Source organism: Octopus bimaculoides, chromosome 6, assembly GCF_001194135.2.
Source record: "Octopus bimaculoides isolate UCB-OBI-ISO-001 chromosome 6, ASM119413v2, whole genome shotgun sequence".
In the NCBI taxonomy this organism is placed as follows: domain Eukaryota; kingdom Metazoa; phylum Mollusca; class Cephalopoda; order Octopoda; family Octopodidae; genus Octopus; species Octopus bimaculoides.
This window is the reverse complement of record NC_068986.1, coordinates 26,099,272-26,119,645: the sequence shown is the minus strand read 5'-3', so window position 1 is coordinate 26,119,645 and position 20,374 is coordinate 26,099,272. Positions and strand designations below refer to the sequence as shown.

Genomic DNA, 20,374 nt, shown 5'->3' with positions numbered 1-20,374 from the left:
GGGGGGGGGGGTTATTCCAGTTAATCTGTATGTTCTCTTGTGATATACATCTATTCATTAATGAAGATGAGCACATCAATACATTATTTCTGATTGATTTTTTAGAAAACTCGAATCGAACATATTTTACTACCTAGTTGAAAGTCCATTTAAAAAGTCTTAAATAAGTACTGAAAGGGAAAATGTCAAGTAATATGTTTAATTTGTAATGTAGGGTACACCATTAGAAGTATCTAGAACACAGTTTGCTAGTTAAGTTTATTTCTAATTATTTCAATTTTTTTTTGTTTTTTGTTTCTAATTCATATTTTTATTAACTAATGAAAAGCATTTGATAAAGTATATTATGAAAATACAAAAATCATTTTTTAGACTGTATTAAAAAGTACAGTTAACTTGAAAGCTTGAGTACAATGAGAATACCTGGCTAATTGGGGTTTTCTATCAAATGGACACCAACAGAAAACCTCAATTTCCCTGGTAACTTTTTTTTCCTTTTTAAAAGTAAAAAGAAGAAAAGAACCAACAAAAATTCAATCCTGCAACATGGTTATTTTGTTGACATATCAATGATTATGGTTACGAATGCCATCAATATATTTAGTGCCAGTATCATTTTCTTTTACTGATCATAAGAGATACAAGATAGATTATAGATAAAATAGCATTTCAATTATGAAATATTGCTATGAAGTAAGGAATCTCTTTCATTAGACCAGTAAAAAATAAATATATAAGTAAATAAAATACCATTAATATTTATAAATGGGGAGCAGATTGAGGCTATAAATATATATTGATTTTTCAGTTTGTATAATTTGGTTTACTTTGTGATTTGCAAATATTAAACCAGACAAACCAAAGTATTACTAAATGATATTATTAGGCAAATTTTTTATCCAATCTTCTGAACAGAAATCTGGATGTTTTCCCTTAGGAGTATTAAAATAAAACTAGTGATAACTGTTATTGTGTAATATTGGTTTCAAATTTCAGTAATTTGTCTCCTTTAAAAGAACAGTGAAAATGCAAATTAGTTTTTAAAAAAATTTAGAAACATAGCTTGAGGGTTTTTTAATCATTTTAATTTAAATTTCTATTGAAAAGTGCAGTGCAAAATTTTATTGAAGAGTGGTATGGTTGATTGAACTGATTCCATAGGATTTTAAAACTTATTTTAATGACCTCTGATAGATGAAAGGCAAAATTAACCCTTGAACTTGGAGGAATTAAAGTAGTATTTAGTCTGTATTCTCCCTTTTTTGACAACTCTACCACCCTTGATTTAATTAGTAATATTATCCTTGCTATAGCATAGATAAAAGATACAAGATGGCTCATGGACTAGTGGTTCGGGTGTTGCACTCATGATTGTGAGATCGTGGTTTCAATTCCTAGACTGGGTGGTGCCTTGTATTCCTGAGCAAAACATTTCATCTCATGTTGCTCTGTGATCACTTCAATACCTGACGTGTGGTACACTGTGAACCTGCTCAGGCAATGTCGATGTGATGGAGAGAGTGAGTTCATGTACAGCACATATGTTTGATCACTATAAACAAATCATTTGTGCAGGTTGTTCAGCAAAAGCCGAACACTCATCTGTGCCTTTGACAGGTGGGTCCATCATAGCATAGATAAACAGTTCCCAACCTTAGACCAGTAGACTCCTTGGGTTTTGTGAACTGTGTTCAAAGTTTTAAAAGACTGCAGTGTAATAGGTCTACCTACTCAGTTGAGAAATGAAACTGGAAAAGTGAGTTTGTTTTCATTATTAAAATCAGCTTATTGAGTAGAAAGACCTTTCAAAAGCCTGGGGACTATGGGGAAATTTAACTTGAATAAAAGGGGCAAATACACAACTAGAGAAGAAACAACAGTAAAAAAAGTATAAATCACTTCCTGCATTATTATACACTTTTGGAAATATTGATGGTAAGGAAAAAAAAATAATGTAATTAACAAGCTATGCAAACCCTTTCTTTTAACCCTCATATATCATAATTGATAACTGGAAATTATTATATGTTAATCAAAAAGTCCCCTCTGATCCACTCCTATTTCTTTCATTTTCTCCAAACTGATATTCATCATTGACCATGCCTTCACCCATGTGTCCTAATTCACTGCATCCATCTCAATACCCATCTCTAGCAATCTTTCACACACCTAACATACTCTCAAACTTACCTCTCCACCCACTCTTTCTGTTCCTCGATCCTATTCTCTTGTATTCACCTTATACCTTGAAAGTATGCTATCACCATCTCTCTTTCTCTCTCTCTCCACCCCCACCCCCTAGTTGGGGATGCTATGTATTCCTTCTTCAGCAAGACACCTCTTCCTGTTTCCCTATTATACTTTTTCCTCCCTCAAAACTACACACTTGCTCGTTTGAGGGATCATCCTGCAAGTACTTGGTGACCTCACTACTACCAGTGCCATGTAAAAAGCATCCAGTACACTGAGTAAAGTGGTTGGCATTAGGAAGGACTTAGTAACCATTTCCAAAGCAGACAGTGGGGCTCAGCACAATCCTCTTGTTCATTGGTTCCTGTTGAACTGTCCACCCTATGCAAGCATGAAAAATGGACATTAAAAAATGATGATGATGACATAAAACATTTTTAAATTGGTAGAGACCATCATTATAATGTTGTGCTGAGAAAATGCTGAGTTTGATGCTAGGTGAAAGATTGGATATAATATGAGATGTTTTATTTAGCAGAAAGTAACTTTTTTCTTCAATGAAGTCTAATATTTAGTCAATAAACATTACCCACTATTTTAGAATATACAAACATCATAATGTATCATCAATACATTAGTGGGAAAAAAAAAAAAATGAAAAGCAAGCAAACCATAATTGCTGAGGAATAAAATAGTGAAGTAGGCCAGTTTTATTGACATAATTTTCACTATGTTGCAAATGAGACAATTTCTGTAGAATTGGTGATTTCCATGTGGTCATGTGAATTTTGAAAGAAACAGTGATAAAACTCAGTCTACCCGCAAGGCATCAATAGACTAGTATATGGCTCCAATAAATCTATAGAAATTGCATTTTTATTAGGCTTTATTTTAATAATTACTTTAATTAGTAATCATTTCAACTGTTAATTTATCCAGCCTGCTTCAACTATACCCAAAGGTTATATAAGCTCTGGGTGTTTTTTTTTCCCCCCTAACATGTTGAAACAATTCAAAAGTAAAATGTAAAAATGAAACAGAAACATCAAAACACCAAAATTGTACTTAATTTCTACTTATACACTATATACTAAGTGTGTGTGTGTGTGTGTGTGTGTATACACACACGCTATTACTACTACTACTGCTACTACTACTACTACTACTACAAGAATGTACACTTAAAATTAATTTTACTTCTATTTCAGTAGTGTAGGAGAAAATAACACAAAAGCATAGGAGTCATGATTGTTCAGTTTTGTATCAATCTTCTTAGTGCCACAGTGTGGGACCAAACCTCAAGTTTGGGGAGCAAACTTCTTAACTATGCAGCTTACATAATTTTTTTTCTTCCCTTGATTGCAATATATCTATTCAAAGGAATAGCTGTAACATCTTAAGAATTTTTCTAATTTTATTAGGGGTTTATTAGAGATTACAGTTTATTGTGTTAAAGTTATTTCAAATTGTATATTTAGAGAAATACTGCCAAGAAGTAATCTGTAATTATGTCTTCAGCTTATTGACAGTAAATAATAGTTAAATAGTTAAATGTATAAATTTCAAATCATTTATGCATTGAAATTTTCAGTGAATTCAATTGATTTTCTTTTTCAAGTTTATTTTTTTCCCTTTCCTTCTTAATTTAAAGTATTCAAACTAGTTCACAATAAAGGTGCTAAGTGATAATAAAACCACAAATCATGAAAATAGTAATAAAACCCAAATCCTGAAGACAATACAATGAGATTTCATGCCATAAAGTAACTGAAAGCTAAATGCTGCTTTGCTCTGTTTGTGAATTTGCAACATTTATTAAAGAAATAAGATAAGCTCTACAGCTTAGCATGAAGTGTGACTATGCACTGTTTTCAGCAAATACTTTTAATCAGTAAATAAAATTAATACAGTTCTAAAGAAAATCACAAACTGGAGTCAAAGGGTTAAATCACCTAATTAGTATAATGTTCGGGATTTCAGCCAATCCATCAAAGCTAAGCTGTCGAGTAGCTTTTCTCTGTGTCTAGTAGTTTGCTAATTAAATAATGATTTCTCCATAAAAGTATTTCTGATTCTTCTTTTCTCTCTCTTAAAGGAAAGAATTGCAATGCCATTTAATAGGTTATTTCTCCAGACAATGTTGATAACCTAGAAAAAGTTTTTCATTGGAACAATAAATATATAAGGTTTTATTTACTTAGGAAATTTTTTTCTTTCATTATGTTAGAACATTTAGAAAGTCACATATGCCTTATATATTAAATATATGAAATTCTCTACATTAATTTCTGTGCAAGGGATATTACAACTAAGCAACAATAAGTCAGTCTAGTTCCACAAAAGAATTGGGGAATTTTTTATTGAAATATTATAGATGAGGTCATAGTAGATTATTAAATGTAGTTGGAAGTATATAATAAATAAATTATTTTTTCTGTATTGAATGGTTCTTTGAGAGTTGGTACTTAACTTCAGGTTTATGGCATATAACAGAAGAGAACTATATCTTTTCCTGGGTAGGATAAGTCGATCAGAAATATTCTTAGATAAGAGACCTATTCTTGACAGGTTGATTGAGACAGTATAGAATAATATGCTCAACAACAGGTTTGAATTTATGACCTATCTTGCCTCCATTTAGAAGTATAGTGTTTATTTAGTGTTTTGACTTGACTAATTAGTGATTGCTCAATAAACTGTTGTTGGTAGATATGAAAGTACCATCAGGTTAAGGTGCTGGAATTTATGACAGTCATATGGTATCTTTCAGCAACTGACTATTATCAGCCTGTTTCAGCTATTCTGGTTGATAACAGTTTGCATTATTCCACGTAGCTAGTAGTAGAAAGGGCAGATACAAGTAAATGTAGTTATTCCAAGGCATTGCTGACTTGAGTTAGATGGTTTGACAGGATCTGACAAACCAGAAGACTGTGTCATGCTTTAATGTCTTCTTTGGCATGGTTTTTTATGGCTGGATGCATTTTCTATTGTACTGGATGTGTCAACTACTGTACAGGCTTTCATTGTGAAATTTATAAATTAATGACTGAAAATTTAATATAAATTCTATTAGACTTACAAACACCAATTAGAGTAAAAAAAAGGACAGCAGCAAGCCCATTGATAGAACAAGAACCACTTGTTTGTGATATTTACTATTCTTTCTTTTCAAATTCTTATGTGTGTTTATTGGGGCACTTGCAGATGCAAATATCATATTTCCATTGTGTTTATGATGTGTAAATATAAAAAGAATAGCAGAAATTGTTGTTCCAGCTTCAAGATAACATAAGTGATTTAAATTAAAACCTTCCATCAAAGTTGCATGTTAATCTATGTTTCAAACACCAGATTAATAGTGACAAAAAATTATTTAACTGGATTCTTCATTATTCTCAAAATTAATTAAAACAGAAACAGTGTACTTCAACAGTAATATGGTTTACAAAAGGGTTAATACTATTGTGATTTTTTACCTCACTTTGCTATTTTTTTCTATTGCTGGGTTTTGCAATTAGACTATTACTTCTAAGCAAATGTGGTGCATGTGTGTTTGTGTGTGTATGTATAGATAGTATATTCAGCTGTGTGATCTGTGTGGAAATAGTAAATAAAAGGAGGATAAAATGAAATGTGTGTGTGCACGTGCTAATTGAAAATAGGACTACTACTGAATTCAGTGTTTTATTCTCTCAGTAATTATGCTTGTACATAGGTTCATTATAAAATGCACATAAAATCCCTGTAAAACAGTGTTGTTTCTAGTGAGTGTTTGCATGTGAATCTTGTGTGTGTGTGTGTGTGTGAGAGAGAGAGAGAGAGTGAGTGCACATGCACGCACACACACACACACACAAGGCTTTGATCATTGAAAAATGTTGGAGTGTAATATAAAATGGCTATAAACTTCCAGCTAAAAGAGCAAACATTGCCTTTAATTTTTTTTTACATTCTTCATTAAGTTGCTTTCATCATTTACCTACATCTACCATACTTTGCTCAAGTACAATGCAATCTCAAATATAATGCAATACCCAAAATTTTACAACTGAAAATCAGAAATTTATTTTATCCTCTTATGCAACATTATCCTTGAGTACATCCATTTTTGATATTTTTCCAGAAATCAATGCAAAATCACTGCAAATTTTAAAACAACAAAAAACAAAAACTAATACACAAACACTAAAACTGACATGGTCTTTGTTTTTAAATAACTTTTGTTGAAAAGCCACTGGTTTTTTTTTTTTTTATTTAATAGATTTTCTTCATATCCTTAATGTTTCCCTTAGAGGCTGCACGTTTTTTCTATTCAGCAAATTATATGACTTTAAATGTTGTTTTGTAAGCAATATGTCTCTTTTTGACTTCACATTCATACTTTTACTGTCAGGATGTATTCTGGAAATGTTTTCCACTGCTAGTATACGTTATGTAGTTCCCACATTTCAAAATGTAATTGTTTAAATTATATAATGACTTTTAAACAATAATCACACATCACCACCAGCATTCTAACAGAATTAACAATTGCCATTGGATGCGTTCACCACATATATGCTGTTTCAAAGCTGCTAGCAATGAAGCTTGTATATCAATTTTTACACTAATTTATTTTATATTAAATTTATCACTTTATACACAAATATATTTTTTGTTTTAGTGATATAGCTTGAAAATACAAAGAGATATCTTGACAGCAAACTAGGGTTCAATCTTTATTTTTCTCTCTCTTTCTCCTCATTTTGTGATGACTTGTGCATAATGTGTTTAATGTGGTATAAACTGTTATACAACTATTGTAAAGAGTCTATAATCAGACCCAAATCCCAGACTCTATGTCAAGTTTGACATCAGGCTTGTAAGAAACTCGGCACTACAAGCTAAAGAGGCATTTGTAAATTATATTATGCTTGTATGGCTCACTGAGCTTATAATGTGCCTCTTTCATTATATCCATTTGATGTTGGGTGGCACAGGCCAACTATAATCATAGACACTGTCCAGTTCCAGTTCAACATCACATCTTGCTCATCTGGTATTCTCTAGAATTTAGACCTCAGAATGTAATTAAAGTTTGCTGCTATTACAATATTTAGAGTCTGAATACATGCAGTTGTGATTTACTTGAGCATTCTATGATTATTATTTAGGTTATCATGTAGCACATTGGAATTAGAATCTTTATTATAGAGAGAAATAAAATGTTTATATTGGAAGAAATAGTTTCTGGTTTTAGAGTCTGTCTATTAATCCTCCCTACATGTCTCTCTCTCTTTCAATTCAAGAAGATCACAGAAGCTTATTATTTATCATGTCTGGAACATTTTCTATTAATGGCCTCTAAAGGAGACGAGTTTTTTTGTTTTTTTTTAATCATTATCAAAAGAGATGAAAAAGTTGTCAGCATGGCTGTTGTTTCTTAACCATAGGCCAGCCCTATCTGAATTGATCCGCAATAAGAAGTAATTCTAACTATAACCATCCCATCTTTTTTGTATGTGCTAAGACCTTATGTGTACATTATCCCATGTGTCCTTTCCTAAGATGCTGAGATATGATTTAAGGGTGCTTTTGCTCCTATTTCTAACATGTTGAGCAACCATGTAGAGGATCCTTTGCTGCTTGAGCTAAACAGATATCTTTGGTGTTTTATTTTTCTTGTCTCTTATAACGTGGAAACTAATTGGCTCAGTATGAATTCCATGTCAAAGCCATATATTTATTTTAATGTTAGTTGAGTTTATCTTGGTTATTATACATTACTACATTATTAATCATATGTTTCCAGCTATTGTTGTCTCCATTGCTAACTTACTTTCTCTCTGTTTTTCCTGTTCTGCTGATATGTTAGTTATAAGACAAGAAAGAATAATATAGTGCTCTGATTGGATAAAAACTCACAGCTTCTCAAATAAGAATGCTGTGGCACATTCTGTTTGTAGTAATGGAATTAAAACAACAACAACAACAAAAATATCTAGTTCAACAGTTAGTGAGATTAGTGGTTCTCTGTGATTAAAGACTTGCCAAACAATTGACTCTATTTTGAATACAGTCCAACACATATAAGCAATAGTAGCTCAAGTCTTAAGCAGTATTCCTGAAAGAGAAAATATGGATGTTTTGAAGGAGAGGTGAAGAAATTTTGAAGACTGCCGAGAGAACCAAAATTCCTTGCTTTATAAATATCTAGCTTCCAAAACATAATCACTGTTTTTGTTTCCTTAGAAATATTTGCTTTACGGTGACACATGTGTGTGTGTGTTCTAAAATATATGGTTCAGAATATTCTGTGTTACATTAGTTATGGGTAACAGTTACTGATAAAAAAACAAAATGAAATAATAAGAAATAAAAGAAATGTCTTAGCCTTTGTTGTTGATAAATGTCCATTATATATTGATTTCTTACATTGACATAAGGTCACACAATTTTAGAGAGGACACTGTCGATTTAATCAACCACAATATTTGATTGGTATTATATTACCCACCCTGCAAACATGAATGACAGCATTAATTCCTGCAGGATTTTAAACTAAAAACATAAACAGGACATAATTAAATATTGCAAGGTACTTTGTTCAATGTTCTGCTGATTCTGTCATTCACTGTTGTCGTGTGTGTGTGTATATATATATATATATATATATATATATATATATATCCTTGTTGTTTTGAAGACAAAAGAATGTTTATAATATTGGTTTTAGTGCTAACAGTATTCTATTAATTATATATTTCCATTAGTTATATACTTACTCCTCTCTCTCTCTCTATCTCTCAACATTTAAGGAAAATCAATTACTGTAATAAAAATAAAGAATTATTGCAGTGTGTGTGAAAGAGAGTTAGTTGGAGATTTATGAAATAAAGTAGAGAGTACTCAATACATCAAACTGAGTAACAATGGCTCACAAACATCCTTTTACGGAATATAGGAAATCATTTGATAAGAGACTTTTAATTAATGACTGAGTGTTAGCCATCTCTCACTCTGTTTTTATTGACCAGCCACATGCTTGGTTGCAAAGTTGTGAAAGAAAAAAAAATCAGAATCTAAAGGTGTGTCCTGTTCTTTCTAGGGATGTTTCCACAGCTAATTATTCTAGAAATTCACAAGTACCACAAGGCATCCACTTTACCAATCCACTGTCTTGGATTACAAGACTTTTTTATCAACCCCAGTAATATAAAAGGCAAAGTTGGCCAATGTGGTATTTCTGTTGAACATTATTCTTTGTCAACAGCAACCATTTTCCTTTCCTTCAATAGTTTTTCATAACTCCCTTTATTGAGTACAGTTTCATGCATTCTCACCTGGGGTTGCGGATACCTTCTTCCCAACAGACCCTACAACTAGTCATGAGTTCTGTCTGCCCTCCTGACGAAAAGATAAAAGATATTCACCAAGGTAATTTAATGAATGCCTCTGGGGTTTATTTTTTGGCAGTGAGAGAATTTACATAGTTTGACACAGCTTTTTAAAGATATTTATCATAAACTGTAACAATTTTTTTTTAACAACAAAAATACCCATGGAAACTCTAATAAAGTTTTGAAATAGTATTCTCACAATGTAGTTATTTATTCATATAAGCGTATTTAAATTACAAGTTTAGAATATTAGGAATATTAGAAACAAAATTGTCTAACATTATTTTCTGCCAAAAATCTCGAGTTAATTTATTTCCTTATATATTTAAATTAGGTTATTTTTCATCAAACTGAGGTGGGATATTTTGTTCTGTTGAACATTATTAGCAATTCCTATCTACTCCACTGGCATTAATAATGAATTATCATATGGAGAAAAAATAATAGAATTAAAATAAATAGTAAAAATGTTAAAATAGTGGGAAATAGTTTTATGGTACCAAATTCAAGGCATGGCATACACTGTAGTATATGTGGTAACGCTTTCACTCTGGACCTGATACACTTAACTGTCTCAAATTGGTGCTTATAATGCTTAGTAGTATTTTGTTAAGAAGGACCACTGGTATTAGGCATTTTCTTTTCAAGTGTAACAAAAAAAAAAAAAATTGAGGGAGAAACATTTTTTGGAAAATATCAATTCAGTAAAGAAATCAAAAACTTTGTATGTATGATCTTAGTTCCTTTAGTATTAAAATCAAAGTCTGTGTGTGTGTACTGCTTTTAAAAATTATTTAAGTTCTCTTGACGAAATAAAGAAGAAAAAAAGCCAGCAGTGTGAAAATGCTATCTTACTTCACTGTAAGTTTGCACATGTGTATATGTTTGCATGCAAGCAATAGGTGTATGTATGTTTGTGTATCTATATATATATATTTTTATATTTCTATTATAAGATTTATTAGATCTTGAATGGTTTTCATTGATCAAACTATATCTTTCAATCTGCTTTGTTAGATATTACACTAAGTAAAACTAGATGTTACACTAAGTAAAACTAGGTGTTATACTAAGTAAAACTAGGTGTTAATATTCAAGCCATTTCTGACAGGAATGATTTGTTTCAGTGGGTAGATTTACATGCAGTAGTACTAGATTGAGTAACTTCTGTAGAAGCCCACTTGTCATGATTTGTCTTATTTTTAAACATAGTTTTATTCCTTATTTTTTGTCTGTTATATTATTACACAATGATGTGTTGGGCTCAGACAAGTTTGTATGTGTGTGTGTGTTCTATGAAAAACTAGTTCTGCAGTGTAGAAAATCTATCACAAGTAATGAAGCAGTGAAGTGGTACACTGGACTAAATACCTTTCAGTATTTATCTCAATTTTTGTATTCTCTGATTTTGAATCCCTCAGGGGTTGAGATTTTAGACTTTCATTTCAGATATGTGTTGGGACCAATGTCTCAGGAAATTGTCATAAGAATGTTATTATTTTTACTTTATATTTTAGCACCATGCCAGCATGGTAAATGGAAGTGAAATGATGATGGTGATGGTTTAATTAAGGAAAATTACTATTTATTTGTAAAGTTATGCAATTTTTTTATTTTTATATATAGAGGAGTATTTATAAATTTATTATTTCAGGCTCAACTAATTGCCCAGTCTATTGGGCAGGCATTCCAGGTTGCCTACATGGAGTTTCTGAAAGCTAACGGTATTGATGACCCCGGTATCATCAAGGAGATGGACTACCAGGATGTGCTGAACCAGCAAGAAATCATGGGGGAAGAATTAAACCTTTTCACCAATAAGGATTTCCACAGAGAGGTAAGGGGAATTTTTTTTTTTTTTCGTTTAGTTTTCTTAATTGGTATAGTTAAAACATGTACTTACTGTATTTGTTAGCATGAAAGATGCGCAAACATATTAGATGCATCCCAATTTCAGCAGTGCATATTCAGGAAAAAATAGTTTTTAGTGCCTTAAAGCTTATGGGAGGCCCAACTTTGTGTATAGGATCCAGGATGAATTTTTGAGAGACATTGTTTTTTTTTTTAAAAAAAACGACCATCTTATATGCCATCAAATATGGTTTTTCAAATTTGGTTCAACTCTCAAAAATGTGATTGTATCATATTGAATTATTTTTGTCTCGCAGATAATGTCTACCAACATTTTCATGTACGCCATTAGTCTAGATAAATATCTCTCTTAGTCGATGTGCTTATTAGAATTATGTAATTTTATTCCATTTGATAACTTTACACTAAAGCACTTGTACAACATCTTTGTGAACAAAAATAACTCAGTTTGTTTCTACTTTGGGTTTTTGGTGATTAGTTCTCGTTTTCTTTCAGTACCCATCAATTATCTTAGAAATAACTCATCTGTTGGCTCTTGGATGTCATTGTATCCAGTTCCTAAATGTATCGTTTCAAAACCACTTTGTTCATTACCAGTGAGAAATATATTTCCTCTGTTGTTGATTCTTTCTGTTTTTAAGCTCTCACATCAAGTATCAAGAATATATTTTTGGTTTTACAACAAAAAAAAATATCGAATTCAACACAATGGCATAGTAATTTGATTTTATTTATAACTAGTTTGTAAAACTGTTATTATATTTGTCAGCTAATGAGGAAGTTTGTATGTGGCTCCACAACTTAGTAGAACTAGCAGCTAAATCTGTCTCAAATTGCAACCTAGAAAGAGGCAAGATATATTGGATAATAGAGTCCTAGATACACTATGCCTGAAAAAAAGAAAAAAGACAAGATGCTCTTACCCAGAACACTTTTGATCTTTGGTTTACTTAATCAGACTAACTTGGGTTGAAAACAACTTTTTCTTTTGTCAGAGGAGAAAATGGAGTGCCCATAATCCTCTGTGGCCTCTGAATTAGTAGGAGGAAAAGGTGGAAGAAACTGATTCATAAGTTGATGTAGCATATCAAAGTGCTGGGTTAAACTCAGATAAGAGATCTTGTCCAAATACTTGGAACAATAAACTTCACTAACAATACTCAAAGACCAAGTGGTGGTGTTAAAGTAGGTGGTAGATTAAGTTTACTTCCCAAAAACCGATACAGTTTATCTAGCAGGCTTCTATACAGTTTCCATCTACTCAGTTACACTTATAAAGCTGGGAGTTAACACAATAATCTAGTAGAAAGTACTTACCCAAGGTGCTGCACATTGGAGTTGAACTGTGTAATTGTATAGTTATTAACTATATGGTCATGACTACATTATTCAAAATTATCACAGTAATAAAACAGACCACAACCCTGTCAATTCAGCTTTTTACATTGATTAGCATGATCACATTATCTCTAGTGTGGATACAAAACTAAACTGGACATCAATTGCAAATAAACGAAGAATTTGGTATTTAAGTAATTGTCATTTCACCCCCAGATCAGCCCTGATTGGACAGGCCTTTGATCAAGAGTCTCTTCAGTCATAACCATTGCATCTTTTATTTTTTATACCAAGGATTACATTGTTCAGTGTGTCCTTCCTTTTTAAACACTTAACATTTTGAGTTGAGATCAGTTTGGTTGTTATTTCTCACAAGTTAAGTAACTGCCTAGAGGCTCTCTCATGGGGTTGTCTTTGTACTTAAATTTTAGAGGTTTCCTTATTAGTTTTTTTTTTTGTTTTGTTTTTTAGTTTTTTTTTCAGGTGAAAAGCCAACTGCTCTTTTTCTTTCCTCTTAATTTCATCACCTTTGCTATTCTTATAATGGTCTCCCTTAATTTTAAATGATTCATATAAAATTTTTCCAATTTTTGTTTTGACTGAATTTGCTTCCACCTCTGTTTAGACAGTGATAAAGATATAAGATATAAGAATAGTTTGTTTTTTTTTCATTACTTATGACATTTGCTGTCCCTTCAACATTGGTGATTGTTTGGCAACTGATGCCTAGCTTGGTCATCTGCAAGTTGATATCTATATACCACCCTTATTGCTAACATCTTTTGAGATGTTAATGGTGAGGACGATATATAGAAAGTTAGTAAGATCAGTGAATTTACCTTAGGAATTGGCACACAGACTGTGGCTTGTTTCCTTAGATTAATAGATTTGAAATTTATTTTTACTATCTTAAATTCAATTTAAATTGAACTTGATGTATCTTTTTAGCATTAACAAGAACTGAAGACTTAAAATTCTTGACTTCAGAATTACTTTCCAGAAACTTTAAACCTTATATCATTTCCTTCACACTTGATAGATAGAAGACAAGTAACATTCCATGAAAAGATGGTTTGCTCTAGGAAGAGTTCCAAAGATAATGACCTGCTGCCAGAATGCAATATATTTGATTGTACAGATATACATCACTCATATTTGTGCATCTGCAAACTAGCGAAAATAAACAATTTTGTATTAAAAGCTTTGCTTGCTGTGCAGGAGAGAAGTGGTTACTCTGATTAGGATAAAATAGATAACACGAGCTGAGTAAAAGATATTTGACCTGGCAGTTGTCAGCTTGTGGCACAAGACAAGTAAGATTTAGACAGATCTGTTCTTGATCAAATATTGTATTTCACTTCAAGGGAAGATGTTATTTGGCAAATATGCACAAATTTTTCCAGCCTATGTTGCATTCTACTCAGAGGAACGTATTAATCTTTTTTATTTTTTTATATTTAATCTTATTCTCCTTTTCTCAGTCTGTCTTGCTGAAAGATAGTTGTTTGTTCTGTTCCATAGTCAGAGTTAGGGAGAGTATTCCACTCTAAAATATCTATTCTTACATTCAATACAAATATTTAAATCTAAGAAACAGTTGTGTGTGCATTCACTTATACACTATGTCCTCACACTAATAAAAAAAATATTCAAACATATGCAGATATCTGAAAGCTAACCGAACTAACTTATATTTCAAGTGCTAAGACAATAGATGCAGACAAAATGTTTTAAAAAAGAAAGAAGTTAAAAATAATTGAGATAATGCTTATTTGAATGTTTTTATATCAAATTCCAAAAAATCTGATCTAATGTGGCTTGTTCTACATGATTACATACAATTATATATGTAATTATGTAAGAGTCAATGCTCTTACATGAGTTTTGAGATGGTCAGTTGAATATATGCAGAAAGTGTGCATATTCATCAGATATATACAAAATATATTTGTCAAAAAATACACAAAATTAGCTTTCATTATTTGTATACATTTCCTTTTTGCTATGTCTGTTACCTGGCATTACTTTATTTTATGTTAATGTTGGGCTACTTTTGCTTTTAATGCTGCAATAATGACTGCAAAAACTTTGATAAATATTGTAATAAATACTAGTTGCGGAACATAGCATCTAAAGACTAGTTATTACTTTCAAATCAAATAGCAAATAGCAGAATACATTAATTTAATGACTCTTCTAAAGATGGCAATGAAATTGGTTTTTTAAAGACATATTAAGATTGCAGGTACTAATTTTAATACAACAAAATATTTCTCTTTTGATAATTTAATGTGAAATTCAGATTAGTAATTGGTTGCTGAAATTTGTTTTGGAAAAATTACACAAATAGCATTTAGATAAATATTTAGCAAATAAAATATATTCAGTGCTATGGGTCTATACGTTGTTTACACATACAGAATTACAAATATGCATATTCTATGAAAATAACAACTAAGTGACAGCATGACTGACATGTTATTTTTTGAAATTTAAGTTTTGTTAATTCTTGCTCTCACCAGAGTATCAGACAACAGAGTTTCTTCAATGGCTATGATTACATTCAGCCAATCAAACAACTTACTTTCAGACTGCATCTGCCTCAAATCTTCTTTGGCATTTTAGCTGTCTCCCCTTTCTTTTATTATTTCCTAAGAATCATTCTAGTGTTATTTCTGCAGGCTTCTCTTCCTAAAGACAAAGATTTCCTCTGTATTTTCTGTATTTTTCTCATCAAGTCAGTACCTTTCTAGCATACCAGCATGTTACTTGAAGAATTTTAAGAACGCACTGCAAGTGGAAAGCACTGTCCACATCCACATCTCACAAGATAACACAAACTAAAATATAGTTTCGTGATCCTTCTGCTAGTGTTAGACTATTTAGGGCAAAGATTCTTTCACAACTTCACTTATTCTTGCTTATTCTATTACACACCACCTTCTCTAGAGATTCCTTCCAAAGTGAGAAAAGATCCCAACATAGTTAATGTTCAAATGCTGATTTATGCTGATCTATGCTGATGGTTGCTATGAATCCATTTATTATGACCTTGGTTTTTTTGTTGTTAAGTAATTCAGCTTTAGTAGTACATTCTTGCTTTGTTGGTCATCTGCTGAAGGCAGAATATGAAACAAGTTGCTATTTTCGAGTGTCATTTACCTACCCTTGTAAATACCATTAGTGCACTCAGCAGTGATGGTTGAAATAACAGAGACCTATTGATTATCACACCTTGTGAGTCTAAATTATGGGTGACTAGGTTTTATTAAAAAAGAATAAACAACAATATACTAAATAATTTAATTAGTAGCTGTAAGGCCAGTGTTTCTCAATATTTTGTAGCTCAGTACCTAGTTTTATGGTATGGCATCTAATAAATACCTTCTACATTTGTTTTGAAAAAAAAAAAAAATTACTGTAAATTGTTTTAATCAAACAGAAGTTATTTTGATGCTGTGGTTTATTATCCATAATTTCTTATTGTAATCCATCCAACATATGCCACTTTTTTTATGTAAATTGCTAAAAAAGATGAGAATTTGTATAATACAATGTCCAACTCCTATTTTAGTCCTGACAAAGTTTTTTTAGAAATGTGTTTGAAATATAAGTATTGCATCCTGTTTGTTTTATTTCAAAGAAAAATTGTGAGCCCTCTAAACATCCAGTATTTGCCATAACACCCCTTGATATCTGCCATCTCATGTGAGCTAACAACACCCCTAAAAGTATGTTACTAACCAAATTAAGAACCACTACTGTAGAGCTATGTAATACAATGTTATGTTATAGATGTCACTTAATTATACAATTCATAAAAGTGTTTCAGCTTTCAAACTATTATGAAGGTTTAAGTATCTAATGTGATTATTATTTTGTAATAATCGATATACTAATTTTTATAATCTTAGGAGAAACAAATGTAAAACTTAAAGTTGGGTCCCTTTTGTTACCAACCCAGCTGAAGCTGGCTCTGAGTACATATGTCTTGTATTCATAAGTTTTGAATTAAAATCTTCCACCAAACCTTAGTTACAATTTATGTTCCTAACACTCACTGAATGATGACTAAGTTATTTTACTAAATTCTTTGTTATATTTAAAGTAACTGAAAGTACCACAGAGCATTTCAAAATAAATACAGTAATGAAAGGGTTAATCATCCAGAGCTAAAATAGCCATTCAAGAGGGACACAGCATGATTCCTTCACTCTAGTAGTAAAAGCATCTTGAAATGTCTCACAATACATGAATGAGAAAAGGCATTCCCCAAATTGATACATGTGGAGTGGTGATGTTGGAAAATATGGAATGTTTGATATCTACAATGTTTCAGAAAAAAGAAAACTTAAATCTGTCTCATCCTCATTGTCATTTAGTCCAGTCATTCCAGCCATGATCATCCTGTTATTTTTCTAGGCGTACATTGTCCAAGGTGTCTTTTCTTTCTTATGGCAGTATGGTGTGTTTTGAGGGAAACAACTATATCAGTCTCAGCTATGAAGGCCATGGCCACAAGCCTTTCTTCTAAACCAAACCAATACGCACACTCACACACACACACACACACATACACACACATACACACACACACACGAAATAAATTCATTAATAGATCAATTTAAGTTGCTTCAAGAGAATTATTAGGCAACTTATAATTTTCGTTATAGAAAATAATGCTGTTTCATTACAAAGGAGTAAAGTTGCAAAAGCCGTCTCACATTTGTATTTTTGCGAATGGAGCAATGAATTTGAGGGCCAATTTGGCGACAGTATGCCATTTTATATTATACTAATGGTTTTATTTTAGGGGAATAGTATGACTAATGAAAAGAAATGATTTGTTAGAATAAGTGGTAGGCTTATACTATAACAAAAGTGTCCTTGGTCATTATAACAGTGTCAATGCAGTGAAATAATCTTTTAAGCAATATTCAAATAATCTGTTTAATAGATACTTCAGAATGAGTTTCACCATAGAAGTTTTGTGACAAATTATAATTACAGTGTCTGGAATTTATCAACCAAAATCAAAGACACTAAACATGACCTAAACATTAGCAAATCAAACCTTTTTAACTTAGAGATGATTGTAAATGATTATCTCACTCTAACACACTAAAAGACATACAAAAATATAAATATATAAATAAAGAATAATTCTTCATAACATTACAATGATGAGAGCACAACAAAAATGCAAATGAAATAAAAATGTGTTACTTTTCACTGGAAAGGGGCAAAATGTAAATGATTAGTTGTTTTAAATCTTCTGGAGTTTACTTTTAATGATTTTTCTCTTCTTTAACTGATTAGAAGGTAATTGAACGTTTCTGAAAATCAAACTTACCTAAGCTTAATTGAGATACGTAATTAGTTATATCAATTCTCAATTATGTTTGTGGTTTCCTCTTTGTAATATTGTTGTTGTTACAGCATCAGACAAAATACCTTGCAGTTATTTGGTTACAATTCTATATGTTCTGAGTTCAAATATTATCAGGGTTCACTTTGCCTTTCGTCTTTCTTGGGTTGATAAAGTAAAGTACCAGTCAAAATAGGAGTTTTAAAAGATGCATTTATAGAGCATTGAATTGCTATGAGGGTCCTCCAGAAAAAAATAGTAATCAAAGAGATCCAAAGATAAAAAAAAAAATGGTTGAGAATCGCTGATGTAGAACCTTATCTAGTTGGCCATCTAAATTCTGTTTTGTCTTGTTAATGGGGTGGTAGACAAATAATTCAGATATTTGTGTTCTTTGCTAGTATATTACAAGTAGACTCCTTCCCAGCTGTCCTTAATTTTGTAATGAGGAATGCCAAATTATCTTTAAGGATACTGAATGTGTGTGTGTGTAAAATTTAGGTTAGTTAAAATATACCACAAACATATTTTAACTAACCTAAATTTTATACACACACACACACACACACACACACACACACACACACACACACACATTTTCAGTATACTTAAAAATAATTTGGCATTCCTCATTACAAAATTGTGTGTATGTGTATAAAATTTAGGTTAGTTAAAATGTTTGTGGCATATTAACTTCTAAAGGCAAATTTACCGATATTTTAACTAAGCTAAAGTTTGTTTATTCCTAATCACTGCTTGGGTCTGTTGCTGCTACATACATACATGCATTAATTAATTAAAGTAAAGTGCTATGACTTTAGTGTGAATTGAACTGATGCCTATGAGCCATGGATCTGTTTGTTTGAACTTTCTGGCTCTACAATTTATGCATAACTTTGAATTTTCATGTTGAAACACTGTAATGAAATAATTTTACTGAAACAATAGCTGTGTAGTTTCACTTTTCAAGTCAAATACAAATTTTATCTATCCATTGTTAACTTAAGAAAAAACAGTTATGGCGCATTTTGTTGGTAAACTCTCTAAGAGTTAGATGGGCAGTAGAGCATGGATAGCTTAACATTTTATGGAATTCAAGTGAAAGAAAATAACAAAAAGACAAGTAAAGGATTTTGAATCTTATTATCACTGGAAAATGTTTTACGTTTATTAAGGATATGTATGAATAATGCTTCAAGCTCTACAATTATTCTTTTTATAGTATTTAATACAGAACAGACGGTCAATCTATTTCTGTTTATGAATCATAGTTTAAATATCTGTTGTGTGTAGTCCTCTGTTTGACCCAACTGTTCAGCTTTAAACAGACAGCATAAGCTCCTTTTTAATCCTGGACTGGATTGCTACTATATAAGTAGCTAAGGAAACATTACTTCCACCACTTGTATTACTGCTGCTGCCACCATCATTGTCATCATCATCTTCATCATCAACAGTAACAATAGGGATACCATATTTATAATTTTCAAATTAGTATTTTAATAAGTTCTTCGATTAGCAATTTTTTCTTTTTTATTTATCCTTTCTAATTTGTTTCTTTAATCGTTGTTGAAATATATGCATGTCTTTTATATGGTTACCAAAACTAAAATACATAAATAGTAATAATAATAATAATAATAATTTTGGCACGAGGCCAACAATTTCAAGGAGAGTGGTGGTGGGGGGGTCGATTACATCAGCCTCAGTATTTTACTGGTACCTATTTGATCAACCCCAAAAGGATGAAAGGCAAAGTTGACCCTGATAGAATTTGAACTCAGAACATAAAGAGCCAGAAGAAATGCCACTAAGCATTTTGCCCAGCATCATGGTAATGAATCTGCCAGGTCATCACCCTAATAATAATGATGATGATGACAATAATGATAATAATAATAATAATATAGAAAGGATTGAGGTAACTCCTCCTGAAGATATAGAGTCAAAATTAAAAGAAGAGTGCCATTTGTTATCTGGTGAACGATATTTCGACATCTCGTGTGTCTTCAACTGGTTCAAAAAATAAATTTGTCAATCTACTTCATTTTGGTTAATATAGAAAGGATTGAGGTAACTCCTCCTGAAGATATAGAGTCAATCCTTTCTATATTAACCAAAATGAAGTAGATTGACAAATTTATTTTTTGAACCAGTTGAAGACACACGAGATGTCGAAATATCGTTCACCAGATAACAAATGGCACTCTTCTTTTAATTTTAA

The 20,374-nt window shown here is 31.4% G+C and overlaps 1 protein-coding gene across 1 annotated transcript in view; it reads left to right on the top strand.

Annotated features, from left to right (window-relative positions):
- Positions 1–20,374, top strand: part of LOC106880734 (uncharacterized) — a 212,624-nt gene that overhangs the window by 180,674 nt on the left and 11,576 nt on the right. The window contains exon 14 of the mRNA XM_052968657.1: positions 11,227–11,409. Coding sequence (XP_052824617.1) covers positions 11,227–11,409 — 183 coding nt within the window. The remainder of the gene's footprint in view (positions 1–11,226; positions 11,410–20,374) is intronic.